Here is a 21,365-nt window from a genome sequence, read left to right as displayed (position 1 = left end):
CCCTACCCACGTTCCCCTTATCACATTTGGGTATCTACATATCTTGGTATTTTTCGTGAAATTGTGGGTTTTTTCTTCGTCTCACTTTCTTCTCGTCTCCCTTTTTTTTCCTCCCCTTTTTTCTTTTGTCTATCCCAAGTCCCTTCCTTACCTTTCCCATATACTTTAGGTAGGTAGTTAATACCTATACCACACGGCACTATACTTATTATTTTCTTAGTGATGGAAGAGACGAATGTTCTGCTCCACGAAGACGATGCCGAGCTTCTCGGCCGTCTCGTAGACGGCGAAGTCGTTCTGACTGCCGCCGGGCGCCGCCATGTACTTCACGCCGGAGCGGTGTGCGCGGTAGATGTTGTCGACGAAGGGGAACTGCACAGCCAATATTAATAAAAAAGAAAGAAAGAATAGACGTTACAATTTCGGGGGTTATTGGTTGGTATAGAAATAAAGTGCAGTACTTACGAAAGCATCGCTAGAGATGGCGACTTCGCCTAGCTTGCTGAGCCAGTCGTTGCGCTCCTCTTCAGTGAAGGCGGCGGGCACCTCCTCGAAGATCGACTCGAACGCTTCGCGCTCGGGGCCACCCTTGGGCAGCTCGCCGCTCACTAGCAGGTCAATGGCGTTGCTCTTGTCGGGTCGCTTGGTGCCCTTCTTCCACTTGATGCCAAGGACACGAGGGTGGAAGCGAAGCCACCAGTTATCAGCCTTGTCACCCGCTAGACGAGTGCAGTGGATACGGGACTGCTGGCCAGCTCCAAGACCAATGACTTGTCCGTTCTTGGCGTAGCACACGGAGTTGCTTTGTGTGTACTTAAGGGCGATCGTAGCAACGGTCAAATCCCGGGCAGCAGCTTCGGGGAGGACAAAGTCCTTAGGTGTGATAGTTCGGGAGAAGGAAGCTGGAGAGAGCTCGATGTCGTTACGGTGTTGGGTGAGGGTCACACCATACACAGTTCTGACCTCAGTAGGGTCTGGCTGGTACTCAGGGTCTATTTGCAGGACAAGATACTTGCCACCCTTCTTCTTTCTGAGGATCTCTAAAGCGGCATCCTCGTATCCAGGTGCAATGACACCGTCAGAGACCTCCTTAGAAATGATGCTAGCAGTAGGGACATCGACCACATCGCTCAGAGCGATAATGTCTCCAAAACTGCTCATTCGGTCAGCGCCTCGGGCTCGAGCATAAGCTTGGGCAAGGCCTGAAGTCTCAATGCCTTGGATGTCGTCGACGAAGTAGACCTTACGCTCCTCGGCACTCAGAGGAACGCCGATGGCAGCACCTGCGGGAGATACATGCTTGAAGCTAGCAGCTGCGGGCTTTCCGAGAGCTTTCTTCAGCTCCTTTACCAGCGGCCAGCTGTTCAAGGCATCAAGGAGATTGATATAGCCAGGGGAACCACCAAGGACCTTGAAAGGTAATTTGGTAGATGTTGTGTAGGCAGCTGCCGGTTTTTGGTGAGGGTTAGCACCATATCGGAGAGGCAAGTATTGTTGGTACTCTTGGCCTTCGCCGGCGTATCGCGCACGGAAGAAAGCAGCGATGTGAGCATCGTAGTCGGCTGTGTGCTCGAAAGCCTTCAGAGCATATCTCTTACGGCTGTCCTCCTTAATCTCCCCGCTCTCGAGCTCCTTTAGGAATTCGGGATAGTCATTGGGGTCGCTGAGAATGGTGACCCGCGAGTGGTTCTTGGCAGCTGCTCGGATAAGGGTAACACCTCCTATATCGATTTCCTCGACAGCTTCGGGAACAGTAACGTTGGGCTTGGACACAGTGTCTTTGAAAGGGTACAAGTTGCAGATGACGTAGTCGACCTTGTCAATGCTCTGCTCAGCTAGGTCTTTCTCATCGGTGGCCAAGTTGCGCGCAAGTATACCAGCGTGGACAGCCGGGTGCAGGGTCTTAACTCGGCCAGAAAGCATTTCGGGGGCTTTTGTGATGGCGGAGATGTCCCTTTGTCGAAGTCAGCTTCGAAACATGGTTATAAAATGCAAGGTCAAGCTGTAAGTCATCTTACTCGACCGGAAATCCAGACTCGCGAATCATCTTGGCCGTGCCTCCGGATGCCAAAATTCGCACATTCTGTTGTACGAGGCCCTTAGCTAGGTCCAACAGGCCAGTCTTATCATAGACGGAAAGGATAGCGATTCTCTGGGTTGCCGACATGGCGACTGATTTGAATGGTTTCCAATTGAAATTTCCTCGCGCTAATAAATGAGATATTTATGGATAGCAGAAGTAGATGAATTCACAAATCGGTGGGAGGGGCACAGGGTAGATCGATAGATAATAGATAGACCGAGATATGAACTTTAGATTAGCTTGCTGGGATGGTAAAGCTAATGATATCGATATCAGAGACCGTTGTGAACGACCAGGATTAATTAAAACAGACTCGTCTAATCTGTTTTTTTTTTTGTTTTTTCGTCACTCGTGACAAGTAACAATTGGAATGGCGCCGTTACGGCCGTTGATAAAAAAAGAGAGCGAAGAAAATAAAATAAAATTTCAAGTTTATGGCGGGGTCGGAGCTGGTTAGCCCCACTAACCCCTCGGTGTTGAAGACGTAGAACCCCACCATACTATGTACCTTTATGTAGAAACGTTAATAAAACAACTGATCTAACCCTTCAGCCCTTTCACTCACTGGTGACAGACCCGACCCGACCCCGCCCGCTAGTATAGAAATTACCTAAACAAGTACATAACTAACCTAGGTACCTAAGGTTAGGTTAGGTTAGGTAGTTACTCATCTCATCTCACTTTGACTTACACCAATTCTCATCTTACTCAAGTTGTTATATCAGCATATTATCAGTATATGATTTAGCAGGAAAAATGTACGGCGATCTTGGAAACAAACTCGTAAGTTAGCTCATATCATGCGTTGGCTAAAATGAGACATACCTATAACTAAGTAATAATATCAGGTTCAACATGCGAAAAGAACTCAAAATTTGGCATATCTACCACCGTATCAGACTGAACTAGTTCGCGGAGTCACTCGAGAAGTCCGCGACTTGGACAAAGATGTGGCCGACTTGCTAGAACCATTTCAGGGGTCATTCAATCCAGGGGATGACCCGGCTACGGCATGTACTTTACTAGTAAACCATCTATCCATGCGAAGGAATAAGCGCTGTCTACTAGCTTATCACCGCACAAGAACAGACAGACTCGAAGAGCTTGTTTGGAAGGGCTACGACGTGGTCGATCTTGCCGGCCAACAAGTTCGAGACGGCCAAGGCGGATTTAGCGGACCACCAGGCATGGCAACTGGTAATAATGGCACGAGTAGTCTAAGTCCGCAGGAAGAAGACTATGTACGCCAATATAGTGATCTCCTGGCTGCCTATAAAGGCCAATGGACAGATATCGACCTCACTGGAAGTCTCGAACCGCCTCGCGACCTATTTATTGATGTACGAGTTTTGAAAGATGCCGGCGAAATACAAACCGAATACGGGTAAGATAACTTGCATTCAAAAAAAGAAAAAAAATTTAAATAGGAAGAAGGCATGCTAATATATCATTGTAGCGCGATCACACTTACTAAAAACAGTCAATTCTATGTTAGGCAGGGTGATGTAGAGCGTCTAATCGCCCAAGGTTACCTTCAGAAGCTCAGTTAAATGGAAACAGAGCGACGTTTGCTTTTATTTTATTTTTTTAATATATATCCTGGGGAAGAGAAGAATCGCACATCGTCTCGCCCCTCAGACGAGCCCCCAGGCAGAACAAATTTCGTATTGCTCTATGTTTATGGAATTTATGGAATTACATCCCAAGCCACTCCCGCATATGGTTAGACCAAAAGCCCAGAGCTCACATCCGGCGGCATGATGTTGATTCCCCGGAAGCTTATTTACCTGTTGGAACGGCTAACAACATATATGCACAAATGGCCTTTTCCCAGTTATGTCGTGGCAAACCAGATTTACAATTCTGACGGAATAAATCGCAAAAAGAGGCACACATGACGACTCAATGCAAGCGGTACAACCGGGCGCTTGGCTTACCGTCTCAAACCAATCACTGACCGCGATTGAGAACCGTTGTGCCAAAGTCAACTTTCAATGGAGAATGCGCTTACTTCGAAATGCAAATGATATGCCCGGTGAAACTAAATGCACAATACATCGATGGTAACGGGAGGTTCGTCAACATGGTGGAATGATTCTGGCTTGGTATACTCTATCCTCTATCCGATGCGTGTGCCAAATTTCCCGATACGGACTATTTATTTATTATTCATTCATAACGGCACAGCGATGAACATAATACCTAGGGTAGCGATGGGTTGCATATGCAAATGCAGCCCTCCAATTGGCACATTCCAGCTCACGGCGCAGGGCGCAAGGGCTACTGAACCATACGGAATACAACGTTGGCCGTGCTGGTCGTTTGGTTGGAGGATTGGTGTTTGCGGGGAGCAAATGGCAGGATAGGATGTGGAGAAGAATTGGAGGCTCCTGGGAATACTCAACTTCACACCTGACAGCCAAAACTTTTTTCAGCAAGCGTCTCAAGGGTAGGCTGGGCGTTATTGATCGTGTCGCATTAAGGAGGACCGTTCCGTTCAAAAGGTACCACAAAGCAACTCGACGAATACCAGGGCTTTAAAGTACGTAATGGATCTCACGGTGAGAGATCAACGTCCGACACTCCTGTTGTGATTGTAAAAAGGGCCGGAAGTATGAATGTCTACGCAGTGAGGAGAAACGAAGAGGTTGACGATAGACATTCGGGGGCTATGGAATAGAGTCTGGGCTGGGGCTCAAGCTGGCTAGGCTGGACAGAAAGAAGGCTAGCTGCATTATCCCGATCCATACCTACCTCTGTCATCACCTGTTCAACGCCATCTTAGCCATCCAGGTGCCTGTCAACTATTGGAACATACCTAGGTAGATAATATAAATCGCATCCGCTCTCGGGAAGTATAAGCTAGAGCTATTTATTTGCATTATGCAACCCGAAATTTGAATAGTATAGGCGGCTACATGATCGTCTACTAGTCCCAGACTTGATGTCATTAACCGCACGGTACCTAACCGTACGGCAGATGATGAACAATACCTTAGGTAGGGGGTATATGTGATGTCGTCAAGTAGACGCGTATATACGACAAAGTTTGTGACACCAAGATATTATAAAAAAGATCCGCTTTACCCAATGGCATTACATAGTAAAAAATAATTATTTAGAATCATTGATGTATTAATGTAGCATCAGTTCGAGACCCACTACCCAATAAAGTTCAAGCAACTTTCTAGAATCGGAGATGCCCCTCCATATCCCTGTCAATTTGTGTTAAGGCCATACGCCAAAGTTTTCTGTGTCCTACGTAAGATGCATAAGTTACGCCTTGACTACCTTGACAAATGCCATTTAAAGTTAGCATGTTTAGTGGGTACGCTGTAATTCCTTGATAGCTGCTTGCTTTTTATCTTGTGAGGTCTAGATTTATTATGATCCTCTCGTTATCATCGAACAACCTTCTTGCGTCTTTAAGAATACCTACCTCTAACATACTTTTTTTTCTCATCACTTCGCTCTGTACACGGTACTACTAATTCTATTAACCTAATCAATTCATATTTATTTATTTATTTACATCTGTACAAATCATATAACGCTCCTCGGCTTCTTTAGCATAATAATTCGAATTTGTTAAGTACTGCTTTATAATGGTTGCGCCTCGAAGTTCATTGCCTTGGTAGCCGCCAACCCTCCCTCGCGCACTGTAGGCCAGCAACCAATGTATACCTTATATGTTATATACCTATATATATATTCAACGTAGAGAGCTAGTAAACGCCCCTACCGTAGAATATGGCGACACCATCGTTCAATTTCGCCTCTTGGAGGAGGAGATCCTCTTCCGTTACCTCCCAGCCAGATCCGGTAGATGTTCCTGGGCAAATACTCAGTCCCAATCAAAGTTCGCGATTGGTTCCAGGAGATTTACAACAGCTCTCATCTTCCCTTAATTCTCATAACTATAGAGAACCCACTAGGTCGTTCGTGCCTGGTTCTCTTAGAGATCATCTATGTAAGTCTATCATACCATCATCATACGCTTACGTCGTCGTGGTTTTTCACTAACATACTTCCAAGCTCCTGTTGACAGTGCACGTTATGCTCGCAGTGTCCGTGAAGATACCGCCGAACTCGCTTCATACGTGCTTTCAGACAAGAAGGATAGGCGCAGCACGTCATTCCTCAATCGAATATCGTCTACCTCGTCCCACCCCAGTCGCGACCGGCTCGTCCTCCAGGATGAATCCCCATCCGCTGGGGATTTACAAGCACCAAGCACGGACACCATAGACGAAGTTTTGGAACCCTCTCCACTGGCATCCGGAACAGAAGACCTCACGAACCCAGGACCCTCGGCGCTCACCTTCATGTTTAAACGTTCTCCGCCTCAGTCTCTACATGGCCCCGACGCCCATAGTGACTCAATATCACAAAATGGTCAACACCTGTCGTCGATAGATGTATTGCAACCTCGACAGGACGATGGGTTATCAGAAACAACCCCCCTCCTTAGGAGGGTATCGCACACGCCAGAGCCTGAGGACAGCGTCACAGATGTCGACATCGAAGGCCAGAAGCCAAAGACAGCGCTTTGGGGCTCCTCGTCAACCGGTCGTGGTATTCGGCACAAGATACGTACAATTAAGAGCATGATGAACCCAAAGACTTGGGATAAGAGAGTTGTTTGGCAAAGGACTGTAGTAGACCCGATACATTGCTTACCGGCTGTGATCGTCGGTCTCCTCCTAAACATCCTGGATGCCTTATCTTACGGTGCGTTGCAATCTAGACTAGACCCCGTCATAGTTCTAGGTTCTAATATATTGTGCAGGAATGATCTTGTTTCCATTGGGAAACCCAATATTCTCGAACCTCGGACCGGCTGGAATATCGATATTCTATGTTAGCACGATTATCTCACAACTCACCTTCTCGATCGGCAGTATATTTAGAGGTGGTGTTGGATCAGAATTGGTAAGTCCTCTTAAACTTTATGATATATGAATGTGTGCTCACGTATACATATAGATTGAGGTTGTTCCTTTCTTTCATAACATGGCGACTACTATCACAGCGATAGTGGGAGAAGATCAACCAGATGCAGTTATCGCCACAACGATAACCTCGTTTGCTATTAGTTCTATGTTGACTGGGCTTGTATTTTACCTCATGGGTAAATTTAGATTGGGTTATGTCGTTGGCTTCATCCCTCGTCACATTTTAATCGGATGTATCGGCGGTGTGGGCTGGTTCCTCATCGCGACGGGTTTTGAGGTTTCAGCCCGGCTAGAAGAATTCCGTTACGATCTCGATACGGGTCGAAAATTAATCCAGTCTGACACCTTACCTCTCTGGCTTATTCCTCTTGTCCTGGCAATCCTTCTCTTTGGCCTTCAGAGGAAAATCACATCTAAATATTTCCTACCGGTCTATATTCTATCCGTACCAGTCTTGTTTTATTTCTGCGTGTTTACGATAGGCAGTCTGAATCCGGAGAACCTCAGAAAAGCAGGGTGGATCTTTGAGGCTCCCGAAGCTGGACAACCTTGGTGGTATTTCTGGACACTCTACAGTGAGTTTTTTTTTTTTTTTTTTTTTTAAAAAAAACCCCTATTTCTAAAGATGATCTTGTTACTGATTGGCAATTCCAGAATTTAACCTGGTGCATTGGGGAGCAATTCTTGAAACTGTTGGAGCTATGTTCGCATTGACTTTCTTCAGTGTCCTCCATGTTCCCATCAATGTGCCTGCTTTAGCGCAAATTTCCGGGGAAGATCATCTAGATCTAGACCACGAACTCAAATTACATGGCTACTCGAACTTCCTGTCTGGCCTCGCGGGAAGTATCCAGAATTACTTAGTCTTCGCCAATACCCTGTTCTTTATGAGATCAGGAGGCGACAGTCGTCTCGCGGGTATCATGCTGGCAGGACTTACGTTCGGCGTAATGACAGTAGGGCCTGTGATCATAGGGTATATTCCGGTTATGGTTGTCGGCACGCTGATATTCGTTCTCGGGTTTGAGTTACTATTGGACGCCCTAATATCCCCGAGGCGTAAACTCAAGTTATTGGAATACCTGACGGTAAGTTTTGCTAAATTCTCTCTTCTATCTCCGCACCTGAGACTAACTTGAGATTACTTTAGATTGTAGTAATAGTTCTCACTATGGGAATCTATGATTTCGTCGTGGGTATCTTTGTTGGTATAATACTTGCCTTTGTTTCTGTTATTTTCCACGCATCTCAAGTTTCAGCAATTCGAGCGACATATACCGGAGACCAGATCGGCTCCATGGTCAGGCGAAATCCTTCGCAACATCGCTACCTACGAGAAGTCGGTAGCCAAACATATGTAATCAAACTATCCGGATTCCTCTTCTTTGGTACCATTGTTGGTGTCGAGGAAAAGATCCGACATCTAATATCTGACGATACCTTCAAAGAACATCCCATCAAGTATCTAATCCTTGATCTGTGGCATGTTGCAGGTATCGATTATTCGGCGGCCGAGGGATTTAAGACTATCAATCGACTCCTAAACGGCAAAGGAGTGCATCTTCTCCTAAGTGGAAAAGATGCGGACAGCAAGATCGGTCGGGATCTTAGAGCCGCCGGACTCGGGGATGACGGACCTAGCGTTTTGTTTATGCCTGATTTAAATTCTGCCCTAGAGAGTTGTGAGAACGAGCAGCTGAAAACCTTCTATGCTCGCCAGGAAGCGCTGAGAATCTCTCGACCGGCACCATCAAGCAATCTTGATGTGCCTAATAGGGGCCAGTTTAGCCAGTCCTTAGAGCTTTTGTCCCAATCCCCGAGGAGAAATCACCTCGATCAAGCAGCCAAAAACGTCTTGAATCAGCACGAAATTAGACGTTCCACGAGATGGCAGAACATCAGCGAACCACTCCGACTTATGCTTCAGGTCTTCTACGACGTGAGCGATAAGAACGAGGACTTCTGGTTTCGAGCAAGACCATATTTCGTCCGCAAAGAATATACAGCCGGTACTGTTTTGTATCATTGCGGGGAACCAGCTAATGGGTTTTACCTCCTTGAAAGGGGTGAGCTGAGGGCCGATTACGACACGCCACAAGGCCGCCTGTACGAGCCGATCGTCCAAGGTACGACTTGTGGCGAGCTGCCGTTCTTTTCCGAGACGAACCGGACGGCGACGGTGGTTGCGATCAAAGACTGCGTCGCCTGGGTTATGGATACGGAGAATTGGGAGAAATTACAGGACGAGGAGAATGAAGTGGCGCAGGAATTGTTACGGATTTCGCTCAAGCTTACGAGCGAGCGTATGGAGGCTATGACGAAGTATATCTCCGCCGTTGGAAATTGAGCGGTAGGGTGGGTTATTGGAAGGGAATGGAGTGGATAGATAAAACAGCAGATAGCTTTTCTATTAGGAAATGTAATCAGACTTGATAAAGTATCTGTGATAAGTGTATTTGATTCATACGTGGTCGTTTGTGAAGCGTGCAGATGGGGAGTATCACGGGTAGTAGTCGTATCGAACTGTATGTCTCTACTACCGCCTCGTCGTTCAATATTCGTACCTATATTAATAAGACCCAAGATCGACAGGCTCTTATTCATGCTATTGTAATCAGTTGATTACATCCTCTTCGTCGTACATTTGAATTGCTGTTTTGGTATATGCTGTTGTTGCTGTGTAATCAGCGGTTCGCTGTCATTTCATAAGCAGCGGAACAGTTCCGCGCCAGGATCTCCTATCTGACAAACCATCGCAGTAGGCTTCACAGCGATCGACTACCACCACAATACTGGTTGCTACGCCAAATAGCTACCTAACTAGGTACTATTTCTGGCCCGTTCGGTTGAAGAAGCTGATTAATTAACTACCCAGGTAGCTATTAAATGTTACGCCATAGCGGAATTTGGGACTCTTTGACAAATCTCCTCGACATGATGCTCGCGCGACGGGTGTTGTTTCTTGTGTATAAAGACTATGTCTGGGTCGACTGTCTGGAAACAATGTAGATACTCGTTAAGCATCGAATCGATCCGAGAAGTCATCTGTCGTCTACTCATCTTCTCACAGCTTAGTTACCTAATTCATTTATTCATTTTTTTAAAAAAAAATACAATACATTAGGTTCCTACCTACATACCTATATATCTCCAAGCCACCATAACCATCCATCCATCACCATGAGCTTCCAATACACCAAAACCCAGCACACCACCCCCTACCCGTCCATCTCCCCCACCCTCCCCTCCCTCGCCTCGCCCCCCACCCGATCCGTCCTCATCGTCGGCGGCTCCACCGGCATCGGCAAGGCCACGGCGCTCGCCTTCCTGGCCTCGGGATCGCGGCGCATCGCCCTGCTCGCGCGCCGGCAGCCGGTCCTCGACGCCACCGCGGCCGCGCTCCGCGCGCAGTACCCGGACGCGCGCGTCGTCGCGTGCGCGGCCGACGTCGCCGACGAGCACGCCGTGGACGCGGCGTTTGCGAAGGCCAGGCGCGAGCTCGGCGCTGCCCCCGGCGGGCTGGACGTCGTGGTCAACGCCGCGGGCGTGGCCCCGCCGCTGAAGACGCTCGCCCAGAGCGACGTGGGCGGCGCGTGGTGGCGCGGATTCGAGACGAATGTGCGGGGCGCGGCGGTCGTCGCGCGGGCGGCGGCCAAGCACGCTGTTGCTGCGGACAACGGCGACGGTGACGGTGATGGTGCCGTGCTCTTGTACCTGGGCACGGCGGGCGCGCTGTTCCCGGCCAACGCGGCGTTCCCGGCGTCCGGGTACGCGGCTAGCAAACTGGCGGGGGTGAAGGTGATGGAGTACTTCGGCGCGGAGAACCCCGGGGTCAGGGTTATTAGCGTGCATCCGGGAGTGGTGACGGAGACGGAGGGGGGGAAGAAGATGGTGGAGGAGTCGGGGATGGAGTGGCCGGGTGATGATAGTAGGGTTCCCCCTTTTTTATTTTCTTCTCTTTTCTTCTCTTTTACCTTTCCCATTCCATTCCTTTTCCATCCCCCCCCCTTTTCGTTTCCCCTCTTGTCGAAAGAGGTATAAGCGATTGAGATGAGATGAGATGAGATTGCTAATAATCGACGATCTAAACAGTTAACCTACCGGCTCATTTCCTCGTCTGGGCCGCGAGCAAAGAGGCCGAGTTCCTGAAGAACAAGTTTGTGTTTGCTGCGTGGGACGTCGATGAGTTGAAGGCGAGGAAGGACGAGATCGCCCAGTCGCCCGAGTTGATTATTGGGCTTAATGGACTCCCTCGTAACGTTTAGGGGGTGGGTGGTATAACATTGCTATGGTATAACATGTCTCTTGGTTCCCTTCTAGAAAGATAGCTCGCCAAACAAGGTGCCTAACCTAAGGTACCTGAGAAACTGAATGTCAATCGCTCAATATAAAAGTTCATAGTTATGATGCAACTTACTTTACTCTTCGCTTGGTCTTGTACGTCTAATATTTGAATTGCGCGTAACAAGGTCACTCAAGTCACAAGCACTGTCCACATAGACTTCAGCTAGAATAATGTATCATGCCGGATATCTCGTCTTCATTACCGTACGAACGCGCCAGATGCTCCAAATTCACGAACGTCTGCCCATTCCTTTTTTGTTTTTGAAAAAACCTGCCTTCTCGAAGCCAGCCCACGAATATACGCCTGACTACCCAGAAACAAGATGGTGGTCGAACTGCCCTCTCTCCCCATCCGTACTCTTGTTCTCCCGCTTAAGAACGGTTCTATACCACCCGTTTGACTTCGAAGAATCTTCGTAACCACCAGACCTGGAACAGAGACTCGCCTACCACGACGCCGATAACGAACAAGTTCCACCACTTGACTCGGCTGTTTGTGCTCTCGGCGGTGTTGCGGTGGGTGCGTTCGCGGACGACGATGTACGATTGCTCGTCCCTGACCTGCTCGACCAGTTCGGAGAGTTGCTTGACTGATAGCTATGTAAGCAGGGTGATTTATTTATGTAGTATATTTATAGTTATACATAGTCTTTATCCACGAGCAGGGGTGTATGTATGCAAACAAGGCAAGACTTACTCTCTTTCTCTAAGGGGTCCTGAGGGGCGTCGGCTTCGGACACGTATACTACGCCGTGCACGTTGAACGAGACCTCCTTGCTGTTGGAGCCCCAGTGCTCGTTGCCGAAGCAGTAGAGGAACTTGCCGTCGTGCCGAGCCGTAAACGTGAAGTAGCCGTTCGAGACGTCCTTCTGGAAGGTTTCGTGCTGGCCCATGGGGTTCGTGATCTGGAGCGCGAGTGGATCAAAAAAAAACATGTAAGCCATTTATTTTTTGTTCGTATTTCAGCGATTCAATAACGAAATTTGTGTGAGTGTTCTCCATACCCAGAAGTCAATGTCGAGGTTCCCGGCGCCTCCGAACTCCCTGTCGCCGGTCTGGAATGTGACAGTCATGGTATCGTCCTTATGGAGTTCCTCGTGGAAACACTCGCGGCCGTGAGCGGGAAGCTGGATGTTGTGGGCGAGCGCAGCTTGCAGGAAGCTGGCTGCCAGGAGCAGGGTCTTAGTCGGGAACAACATGTTCGCTGGGCGGCCGGGTGACTCAATGCGTTTTTCGTTAAAGCCCCAGTTGAAATCGCGTTTGCCTAAGTGTTGATCATGCGACAGTCGGTTTGAATTTTGTTTTTGTTTTAAAAAATCATAGAGGGCTATGTGGTAACAGCACTGGAGCTATGAATGATGAATGAGGCTTGAAACTTGAGATGGACACTTTGGCGATTGGCAAGGATTCGAATTGATCTGCTCGGCGTGGTTTAGCGCCGTTTGCTTTGGGCCCGTTACATACTACATAGTACCTATAATACATGTACATTGTAAGCAAGAAAGGGTACATACGAGGTACTTTTTTGCGTTGCGACGTGTTACAAGCTCGTGACTATCTCCTTCCCGGAGAATGCCGCCTTAAAAAGTCGAAATCCTCGAAATCCTAGTGGTGGCCAGGGGGTGTTAGTAAGTATAGCGACCGTATCTAGTTGGCACTTTTCATTTAGTCTTAGGTACCTACCTGTATTTACCTTATACCTATACCAAAGGTAAGGGTGACTTTAGCAGGTTTAAGCAGCGGCTGCCAGCTGCAGGCAAGTAATTACGTGGGACTCCGTCTTTCTCCAGCCACATTGCATTTTTACCTAACTTCAATTCTCTGAAAAACACATCTACTAATTCCTCTCTTCACCGATCTCCAACCACAATCCACCGCATCACCCCCCCCTTTTGATAGCCCATCGCCACCAGATCTCTCCTTCGCCGAGCAGGTCTCATTGTTGCAAAAAAAAAAAATAGGTAAGTCTATTGCTACTAAATTCTTCAGCCTTTTACATACATTAGGTATACATACATATCATCCCGACAAAGAGATTCTTTGGTGTTTTTACAGTTACCAACCTACAATTACACACTCCATATCCACCACGTATCGTATCTGACATACCTAATCTTCCTCCGTCTACTTTTTATTTACCACTTATTTACCTACCACTACATAATATTACATACCTCTACTGTCTACATACCTTCTCTCCATATATCTATACACGCCACTTCAACCTCGCCTTGTAATACTCGGCCCACCTCTTCATTTCTCTCTACTTTTGTGGCAGCCTGGAAAGGTATACGGGACAAGTCGCGCCCAACAATACCGAGTCACCCACCCCCCCAGGTCCATTTGCGCAGTCCTGGAAAGACCCAATCGATCTGTCCTTACGGAATACTGATCCCCATAAATTCCCGACTGGCTGCCAATTACCTCGAGATAATCACATCTTATTTTTCCCATCTTAAACTAACCTCTCCTCCTTCTCGTAACAGATATAGCGACATCGCCTTAGGCCCACAACAGTAATAGACACTTAACCGCATCTTTCTTCGAGGTCGCAATCATGGGTCTCGCATTCTCTAAGTTGTTCGACAAGCTCTGGGGGAAGAAGGAGATGAGAATTCTGATGGTCGGTCTCGACGCTGCCGGAAAGACCACGATTCTCTACAAGCTCAAGCTCGGTGAAATCGTCACAACCATCCCTACTATTGGTATGCCCTCTTCCAACTAAGCGTCGGCATCGCCGCCCTTTGTTTTGATTATTAACACGCGTCGCGCCTTCAGGCTTCAACGTCGAGACGGTCGAGTACAAGAACATCCAATTCACCGTGTGGGATGTTGGTGGACAGGACAAGATTCGTCCTCTGTGGCGACATTATTTCCAGAACACCCAAGGTATCATCTTCGTCGTCGACAGCAACGACCGAGACCGTATCGTCGAGGCTCGGGAAGAGTTGCAGCGCATGTTGAACGAGGATGAGCTCCGGGATGCTATTCTACTAGTCTTCGCCAACAAGCAGGATCTGCCTGTACGTTCTCTGCCGTCCCAGCCGCGTTCTTTTCAACGATATAAATCTTGCTGACCATTGATGCAGAACGCCATGAACGCCGCTGAGATTACTGACAAGCTCGGCCTTCACAGCCTGAGACAGCGCGCCTGGGTACGTATTTATTCTATCTTGTCTTAGATTTGAACCATGTGCTGATCAGCGGTGTAGTACATCCAATCGACCTGCGCTACGTCCGGAGACGGTCTGTATGAGGGTCTCGAATGGCTGGCCACCACGCTCCGTAAGGCTGGACACCAGTAAATGGGAAGGGGAGCACTGCGTCATTTTTTCCCGTTACGACTCACCATGTTTCCCTTTTCTCCCCAGTGTGATGGGTCGGTTGTAACTCGCAAAGTCATTCCCGGATGCAATCGATATATTCCATAAATAACGCTGGTCTCTGTACGCTCTCGCTCTCATCGGTTGCGGTGGATCTGCAAAGTGAAGACGCAAATTTGATTTTGGAAGCATGGGAGGGGAGTGGCGTACTGGGACGAAATCTGTACGAATTGATATTACAGGACGTAAAAGAGAAACTCGATGCGTTGGGGCCATGCTGCTACCAGGGACCAGCAGAGCCTTGCATCGTAGTCTGTTTTTTTTCTCGTTCATGAGGCATTTCCCGTCTATTGTTCCCCCATTAATAAGAATGATGATTATAAAACAGCATGTCCTTGATACGATGGTGGCTATTTGTGAAGCTCTAGTGGGATGTTCTCAATAGGTATATACGGTCCTGTTTTTCCCTTTTTTTTACGATTGGTATTACGTACGACATAGAAATAAGATTGGAAGGCTTCGTAGTTTACATTAACTAGTGGAAGTAGTAGTTGTTTTTGCTATGCGGATCCGTAACATGAGATTTGATTTAACTAGATTTTTGGTTAAAAGAGATGAGTTCTTGGGTAATTGTATACAGCCCGTGGTTACCAGGTAGAGCACCAGGTAAGTAAGGAAATAGGTGTTGTATGTGCCGTATCAAGTGTTAGCTGGGCCCTGAATTACCTACACTTACATTGTGCTTGATATCTGGTACTGTTTTATATAGTACTAGCCTATAGCGCTAGCGGTGAATAAATTCGTAATTACTTGTGCCACTATAATAATCCGGTGTGGCAGTGTGGATAATAAAAGGGACCCACGTAAAGCCGGGATCGGCATTAAGCTAGGGACCTTAGGATTGCTAGGATTGCCGAACTTCTCATAATATATTTCAACGGCGAGTTTCTCCCCACCGACAACATAATTTCGGAATTGGAACCGCCAGACCGGGGGCTAACCTGTCCTGCATCTCCATCCCCTACTAATTGAACCTGATTCCTTAATTGACCAGAATGAAGTCTTCAGGGATCCTTATCACAGCCAGAAAGGGCTTACCAGCGCTCCGGACGCCCTTTCAGCGGCAATCCCGTCTCTTCTCCCGAGCCGTTTCGTCTTCCTCGGCTTCTGAGACAAGCGTCTCGGCAACGATAATCACCGCGCGAACACATCCTCGACCACGTGCATTATTATTATCTACCCGCCCTCTCCTCCCCGCTCAAACGCGTCGAGCCTACGCTTCGGCCCCGGAAACACAGTCCGAATCTCTCAAGAAGACGGCCCTGTACGATCTCCATGTCGCCCACGGCGCTAAGATCGTGCCCTTCGGCGGCTTCCATATGCCCGTCCAATATAAGTCGCTGAGCGTTACTGCCTCCCACCACTTCACCCGGAGCCACGCCTCGCTCTTCGATGTCGGACATATGGTCCAGCACAGTTTCGAGGGCCCCGGTGCTACCGCTTTTCTCCAGCGGATCACGCCCGCCGGCCTCGAAAGTCTCGCCGCCAACTCTAGCACCCTCAGCGCTCTGCTGGTCCCCGGCACCGGCGGCATCGTCGACGACACCATCATAACCAAGCTCGACAATAACTCCTTCTATGTCGTCACCAACGCCGCCTGTCGCGATAAGGACCTCGCCTACCTAGCCGAGCAGCTGGGGCAATGGGAGAAGGAAGGCCGTCCTCCCCTCCGCCACGAGGTGCTCGACGGCCGGGGCCTGATCGCGCTGCAGGGCCCCCTCTCCGAGCAGATCCTCGAAGGCGTCCTAGCCGACCCCAAGCAAGTCGACCTCCGCGGCCTGTTCTTCGGGCAGTCCCGCACCGTGACGCTCAAGCTGCCGGACGGCCGTGAGGTCGCCCACGTCCTCGTCAGCAGGGGCGGGTACACGGGCGAGGACGGGTTCGAGATCTCGCTCCCCGAGGCGCACACCGTCGCCGCGACCGAGGCCCTCCTGAGCTCCGCCGGCCCCGACAAGCTGCAGCTCGCGGGTCTTGGCGCCCGCGACAGCCTGCGCCTCGAGGCCGGCATGTGCCTGTACGGGCACGACCTGGACGAGCACGTGACGCCCGTCGAGGGCGCGCTCGGCTGGATCGTCGCGAAGGAGCGGCGCGGCGAGACGGACATCGCCAAGGGCGCGTTCCACGGCGCCGGCGTCATCCTCGGCCAGCTGACGCCCAAGAGCAAAGGAGGGGCGGGCGTCGAGAAGCGGCGCGTGGGCCTCGTGGTCGAGGGCGCGCCGGCGAGGGAGGGCGCCGAGATCCAGGACGCGGAGGGCGCCAGGGTCGGCGTCGTGACGAGCGGGTGTCCGAGCCCGACGCTCGGCAAGAACATCGCCATGGGGTACGTGAGGGACGGGCTGCACAAGGTGGACACGGAGCTGCAGGTTAGCGTTCGGGGGCGGGCGCGGAAGGCCGTCGTCACGAAGATGCCGTTCGTGCCGACGAAGTACTGGAAGGGGAGCGCTTAAGGCGGTTTACATCTCGACGCATGTAAGCCAGCTATGTACCCGACCTAATATATGCATAAAAAATTGCAATGGATGATGATGGCCCTGGTAAGATAGGACTGGGAGGGGAGGATGGCTATCTTCTACTATGAGATTGCCGATGTTACGTACGTACGTATGGTATAAGAACGATGGATGTGAAGGATTATTATGAACGGGATAGCGTCGGTGGGTTGTTATTTTTTTTTTTTTTTTTACTTTTTTTAGGGGGGCAACTTTGAGACTTTCAACAATCCAGGGGCGTCCGGGGTAAAACTATACCTTACATACAGCGCTTGATGATGATAAAAACAGAACAGAATAAAACAGAGCAGAGCAGAACGCATAGGTAGATAAGATAGATACCCTCAACGAAGATCTACATTACGATTAGTTAACTACTGTTATCTTCCTGGGTTTTCCTGTTAGTGATACTTCTGGTTGAGAGGATATGATTACCGGTTACTACACTATGTAACTTTTCAGAGAATTTCTTGTGTTATCGTTGTTACTATTCTCATTCTATAAAAGTCACACCAAGTTAATAAGGAAACAACATTATTGACGGTATACCTATATACGAGAGGTTTAGTATAGTACTATATCTGGATCTTAAACGATCCACCGCGTTCTCTTTGTTTGATATATCATCAAGTCCATGAGGGTCTAGGTTAGGTAGATATAAGGTACCTAGCTATTATTTACGATATAGTACGATTATATTCCTTTAATCTGCCTCTCTCATCTTGCATATCTACTTACCGTGTTCGTCTCTCTGTCTCTCTCTCTCTCTCTCAAAAAAAAAAAAAAAAAAAAAAAAACGCGGTCTATCCAACAAGTCTCATCGTCAAAGCATATTACTCGCGTGCCCCGCCAGTAATCTTCCGATACATGCCGTATTGCAAAAAAACAAGCTAGCAATATTAATCAGTACAAGACGCTTCGCCTCCCAAGCCTACACGCTTCAAAGAGACCTTGGCACCGGCTTGTATTTGCGCATAAAAGAAAGGGGGAAAAAATTAAGAGCGAGCAGAGAGCAAACCCGCGGCGAGCGAAGCATTCGCGGGAGATATATACTGAGTAAGTCTACTTGCTAGTCCGGCTATGTCCACTTCCACTTTGCGCTTCCTTCCTTCCTTCCTTTCTTTCTTCCTTTCTTCGTTCAAGATCTGTCCCAAACCACACGAGGGAATCTGTCCGTTCTGCTCTTCCCAGAAGCCAAGCCAAGCCTCCTCCTTTCTCTTCCCTTTCCGTCCCATCTCCCTCTCCTCATGATATAAATAATATACGCAGATGAAGTGTCCCCGGATCCTACCTAACAAGCAAGCAAGCAAGCAAAGCGGTATGTAGGTCCCCCTTGGTGATTGAACAATAAAAAAAGAGTAAACGAAGAAGAGAAAAAGAAAAAAAAAAGAAAAAGAGAGAGAAGGAGAGAGAGCAATGAACCGATGCCGTCGCTTACTGCCCGTTTAAATGCTTCGATATCCCAATAACGCCTTCCTGATCAATTCTTTCTTCATTCTCGTCCGCATAGTTATATACCCACCTCCTAGGTACCTTATATATACGTCATGTCAGAACGTCCAGTCTTCCGACATGGCCGCGCGCCTCCGTTTATGCGTCAGAGTCTGCTGCGAACCTGGTGTTGCCACGACCTGTTCCGGGCTTTGTACCCAGTCGTACCCCGGGGTCCGCCACCAGTTCCCGGGCTCCCTATACTTCCTATGTGCGTAACTGAAGTTGTCTTCCGCCCCGGCATCGCACCGTTCCAGGTGCATGACGCCGCCTCGGGAAAGATCGCATGACAAAGCAATCAGGTCTTGTCCCTCATTAGCAAAAGCAACCCCGCCGAGTTCGCCAAATATATCGACCGTCTGCCTTGCGTTGAACGTCTGAGCGTCGATTAACTCGATAAAATCGGCTTCTTCGGCGGCAACCAGAATCCTCTTGCCAGATCCAAGAGGGGAAAATCGTAAGCTACGGGCGCCAGCCATCTCGGTTCGCACCACAGCAACCGAGATGCTTTCGCCCTTGCTATTCTTCCATTTGCGGGCATCCCATATTCTAATACTCCTGTCTTGGTTTCCGGTGGCGACAGTCCAGCCATCCGGCGCCCAGTCACAGGCAAAGCCGAAATCCCTATGGCCTTCAAGGCTTTGGAGTATCTCGCCGCTCTCGGCATCGGTAATAAGCACGTTTTGGTCATCCCCCACTATGACACGAAGCCTCATATCCGGGCTTAGGGCAGAACAATTCATGGCAGAGCGGTACATAATTTCCGATATGACCTTGTTTCTGGATAGATTTACCACGCGAAAACCGAAGTCGTTGGAAGCAAAGGCCGCCAACGGAGTAGACGAACCCCGAGAAGAATGTATTTGTACATGGTTGGTTATACCGCTGTTATGGTTAGTTAACAACCCTTCGTGCGCCTCGAGGTCTGGTGAGGAGTTTAGGTGACGGTAACGGTAAGTTCCGTAAAAGCCACCAGCAATTAAGATGTCCTCGCTAGCGGCTAGTGTAGATATGTGAGAGCTGGTTTGACTGTCGAAGCGCATCGCAACTTTATCTCGTCCCGTAGTAGGATCATGCTCCTTGATATTGGTGAAACTCGGATAGAATACCCTCGTTCGCGATGCGACGCCCAAGATGTTGCGAAGCTGGAAATGTAGCAAGCGAACATCGCGCCTGATATCCATACTTTTAAATCGAAAGTAATTCTCAACAGGGCGTAGTAGCCTGTCGCGCGAATCAGTATGCAACGAATCTGACTCCGGCTTATTCACATAATTATGAAACGTCGCCATACGACGACATCGTGCCATGTTCCTCGTTACTCCCAGGTCCCTCCAATTGATACCTTGGAAATCGTATAAGTCACCCCTCAGCTGCTTGTAATCTACTCGGCGGGGGCATTCCCGAGCCAGACGGCTAATCTGTCGAGAGGACGGTACGGGTCCGTTCATGCGTAGTTGCATGTCTGCATTGCTCTGCCACTCCCAGAGCTCAAGAAATTGCATGACGTGGGGGTTCTCAGGGCCGAGCGATACAGGGTTCGCATTACTGAGGGCCATGGGATGGAGACCGGTATTCGCGACGACATCCATATCATCTTCGAGAGGTTCTTGGACGTCCGGTAGGGTTATGAGGGTTTGCGAGGGTAGGATGGCGACTAAATCGGTATCGATAGGTGGCGAGGTCTGGATTGGGATGCCGGGGTGATTAATGGGTGCATATTCGACAGGCGCCATTATAACGTGACCTTGATCTTGATCGTCTGGATCATCCATGTTCACGTCGTCGATTAAAGGCGCGCCGCCTTCTTCGATATCAATATCAACGTCCAACATTTGGTGGTTAATGCCGGGGCTACTACTACCGGCGTCATCACTGTCCTCGAAATGTTGGGCGCTGACGGGGTCGAGGTCGAGGTTGACATGCGCTGCAAAAGACGTGGGTTCGTAGGAATGGGACCACGGATAGTCATTCATAGGACTATTAGTTTCGGGTTCAGGTAGATGGTCAGGTAGATGGTCAGGTAGATCAACTTCAACTTCAGCAATTTGAGGCTGAGAAGATGAGAAGGCATCTTGGCCGATCTGAGGACGGTCTGGGGCGAGGAATGGAGAGACGGGTGGGGAATTAGTAGGACGCATCGCTGTTGGAGGTGCTTTAAGTCATTTGGTTGGAAATTCGAGCCTAACCGCTCTAAGTTTGGGGGTTCACCATAAAAAGATGAACCTGTGTTGCTTTTATGTTTCTGTCCTGCAGAACCGGTTTCCTTAACTATTGGTTCATTTAAAAAAAAAGATTTTTGAAAAAAAATAAAAATAAAAAAGGAGGGTAGCAAGGACGCGAATTACATGTAATTTTGTATTATGTAGCTGAGTTGGTTTTTTAACGCTTCTCCAATGTAGCAGTGATAATATCATGTATTGTACAGTATGTAGCGTATAATGTAGTGTAGTGTAGTGTAGTATGCAGCGTCAGAGCGTGTAATGTGTGTAGGTGATGTGTGTATTGTAGATGGATGAACGGAATGGGATGGGCGGATCTTCAGCAGGGCGCCAAGATGGGACGAGGCAGCGATCCCCTAGGTAGTTCGCGGCTATCGAGGGTTGTATACAGTAGCGTA

The 21,365-nt window shown here is 48.9% G+C and overlaps 8 protein-coding genes across 8 annotated transcripts; 5 read left to right on the top strand and 3 right to left on the bottom strand.

The window, feature by feature from the left end:
• Positions 1-216: 216 nt before the first annotated feature.
• On the bottom strand, positions 217-2,551 carry F4812DRAFT_465488 (AICARFT/IMPCHase bienzyme; the record flags this gene model as incomplete). Its single annotated transcript, XM_047938440.1, has 3 exons — positions 2,019-2,551; positions 466-1,954; positions 217-372 (listed from the first exon to the last, which is right to left on the bottom strand). Exons 1-3 carry the CDS (start codon positions 2,165-2,167, stop codon positions 217-219), a joined length of 1,794 nt encoding a protein of 597 aa, XP_047789089.1. The 5' UTR covers positions 2,168-2,551.
• A 132-nt stretch (positions 2,552-2,683) lies between these two features.
• F4812DRAFT_65604 (DNA replication complex GINS protein PSF1) lies at positions 2,684-3,881 on the top strand. The gene is made up of 3 exons (XM_047939278.1): positions 2,684-2,866; positions 2,932-3,467; positions 3,540-3,881. Exons 1-3 carry the CDS (start codon positions 2,840-2,842, stop codon positions 3,631-3,633), a joined length of 657 nt encoding a protein of 218 aa, XP_047789088.1. The 5' UTR covers positions 2,684-2,839; the 3' UTR covers positions 3,634-3,881.
• A 1,581-nt stretch (positions 3,882-5,462) lies between these two features.
• F4812DRAFT_432763 (sulfate transporter family protein) lies at positions 5,463-9,478 on the top strand. The gene is made up of 6 exons (XM_047934560.1): positions 5,463-6,053; positions 6,119-6,814; positions 6,873-7,015; positions 7,070-7,613; positions 7,693-8,126; positions 8,189-9,478. Exons 1-6 carry the CDS (start codon positions 5,834-5,836, stop codon positions 9,383-9,385), a joined length of 3,234 nt encoding a protein of 1,077 aa, XP_047789087.1. The 5' UTR covers positions 5,463-5,833; the 3' UTR covers positions 9,386-9,478.
• A 345-nt stretch (positions 9,479-9,823) lies between these two features.
• F4812DRAFT_465486 (putative short-chain dehydrogenase) lies at positions 9,824-11,428 on the top strand. Its single transcript, XM_047938439.1, has 2 exons — positions 9,824-10,966; positions 11,131-11,428. The coding sequence occupies exons 1-2, from the start codon at positions 10,219-10,221 to the stop codon at positions 11,301-11,303; spliced, it is 921 nt and encodes a 306-aa protein (XP_047789086.1). The 5' UTR covers positions 9,824-10,218; the 3' UTR covers positions 11,304-11,428.
• A 338-nt stretch (positions 11,429-11,766) lies between these two features.
• F4812DRAFT_460328 (emp24/gp25L/p24 family/GOLD-domain-containing protein) lies at positions 11,767-12,581 on the bottom strand (the record flags this gene model as incomplete). The annotated part of the gene is made up of 3 exons (XM_047937678.1): positions 11,767-11,972; positions 12,080-12,287; positions 12,387-12,581. The coding sequence occupies 3 exons, from the start codon at positions 12,579-12,581 to the stop codon at positions 11,767-11,769; spliced, it is 609 nt and encodes a 202-aa protein (XP_047789085.1).
• A 962-nt stretch (positions 12,582-13,543) lies between these two features.
• Positions 13,544-14,704, top strand: F4812DRAFT_65504 (ADP-ribosylation factor family-domain-containing protein). Its single transcript, XM_047939277.1, has 4 exons — positions 13,544-14,087; positions 14,161-14,405; positions 14,472-14,537; positions 14,595-14,704. Exons 1-4 carry the CDS (start codon positions 13,940-13,942, stop codon positions 14,685-14,687), a joined length of 552 nt encoding a protein of 183 aa, XP_047789084.1. The 5' UTR covers positions 13,544-13,939; the 3' UTR covers positions 14,688-14,704.
• Positions 14,705-15,601: 897 nt separating this feature from the next.
• Positions 15,602-17,841, top strand: F4812DRAFT_65468 (glycine cleavage system T protein). The gene has a single exon (XM_047939276.1). It carries the CDS (start codon positions 15,761-15,763, stop codon positions 17,210-17,212), a length of 1,452 nt encoding a protein of 483 aa, XP_047789083.1. The 5' UTR covers positions 15,602-15,760; the 3' UTR covers positions 17,213-17,841.
• A 963-nt stretch (positions 17,842-18,804) lies between these two features.
• On the bottom strand, positions 18,805-20,481 carry F4812DRAFT_451700 (YVTN repeat-like/Quino protein amine dehydrogenase; the record flags this gene model as incomplete). Its single annotated transcript, XM_047936251.1, has 1 exon — positions 18,805-20,481. The coding sequence occupies one exon, from the start codon at positions 20,479-20,481 to the stop codon at positions 18,805-18,807; it is 1,677 nt and encodes a 558-aa protein (XP_047789082.1).
• Positions 20,482-21,365: the final 884 nt, after the last annotated feature.

The sequence above is a fragment of the Daldinia caldariorum genome, assembly GCF_022478825.1.
Source record: "Daldinia caldariorum strain CBS 122874 unplaced genomic scaffold F4812scaffold_11, whole genome shotgun sequence".
Taxonomy (NCBI): Eukaryota; Fungi; Ascomycota; class Sordariomycetes; order Xylariales; family Hypoxylaceae; genus Daldinia; species Daldinia caldariorum.
This window is presented reverse-complemented; position numbering and strand designations above follow the sequence as displayed.

Excerpts from the sequence above, each read along its gene's own strand:
- F4812DRAFT_65604 (XM_047939278.1), top strand. The coding sequence starts at position 2,840 with ATGTACGGCGATCTTGGAAACAAACTC. Across the intron at positions 2,867-2,931 it reads GCGATCTTGGAAACAAACTC|GTTCAACATGCGAAAAGAAC; the intron begins GTAAGTTAGCTC and ends TAATAATATCAG. Across the intron at positions 3,468-3,539 it reads GAAATACAAACCGAATACGG|CGCGATCACACTTACTAAAA; the intron begins GTAAGATAACTT and ends ATATCATTGTAG.
- F4812DRAFT_432763 (XM_047934560.1), top strand. The coding sequence starts at position 5,834 with ATGGCGACACCATCGTTCAATTTCGCCTCTTGGAGGAGGAGATCCTCT. Across the intron at positions 6,054-6,118 it reads TTCTCTTAGAGATCATCTAT|CTCCTGTTGACAGTGCACGT; the intron begins GTAAGTCTATCA and ends CATACTTCCAAG. Across the intron at positions 7,614-7,692 it reads GTATTTCTGGACACTCTACA|AATTTAACCTGGTGCATTGG; the intron begins GTGAGTTTTTTT and ends TGGCAATTCCAG.
- F4812DRAFT_465486 (XM_047938439.1), top strand. The coding sequence starts at position 10,219 with ATGAGCTTCCAATACACCAAAACCCAGCACACCACCCCCTACCCGTCC. Across the intron at positions 10,967-11,130 it reads GGAGTGGCCGGGTGATGATA|TTAACCTACCGGCTCATTTC; the intron begins GTAGGGTTCCCC and ends CGATCTAAACAG.
- F4812DRAFT_65504 (XM_047939277.1), top strand. The coding sequence starts at position 13,940 with ATGGGTCTCGCATTCTCTAAGTTGTTCGACAAGCTCTGGGGGAAGAAG. Across the intron at positions 14,088-14,160 it reads CACAACCATCCCTACTATTG|GCTTCAACGTCGAGACGGTC; the intron begins GTATGCCCTCTT and ends TCGCGCCTTCAG. Across the intron at positions 14,406-14,471 it reads CCAACAAGCAGGATCTGCCT|AACGCCATGAACGCCGCTGA; the intron begins GTACGTTCTCTG and ends CCATTGATGCAG.
- F4812DRAFT_65468 (XM_047939276.1), top strand. The coding sequence starts at position 15,761 with ATGAAGTCTTCAGGGATCCTTATCACAGCCAGAAAGGGCTTACCAGCG.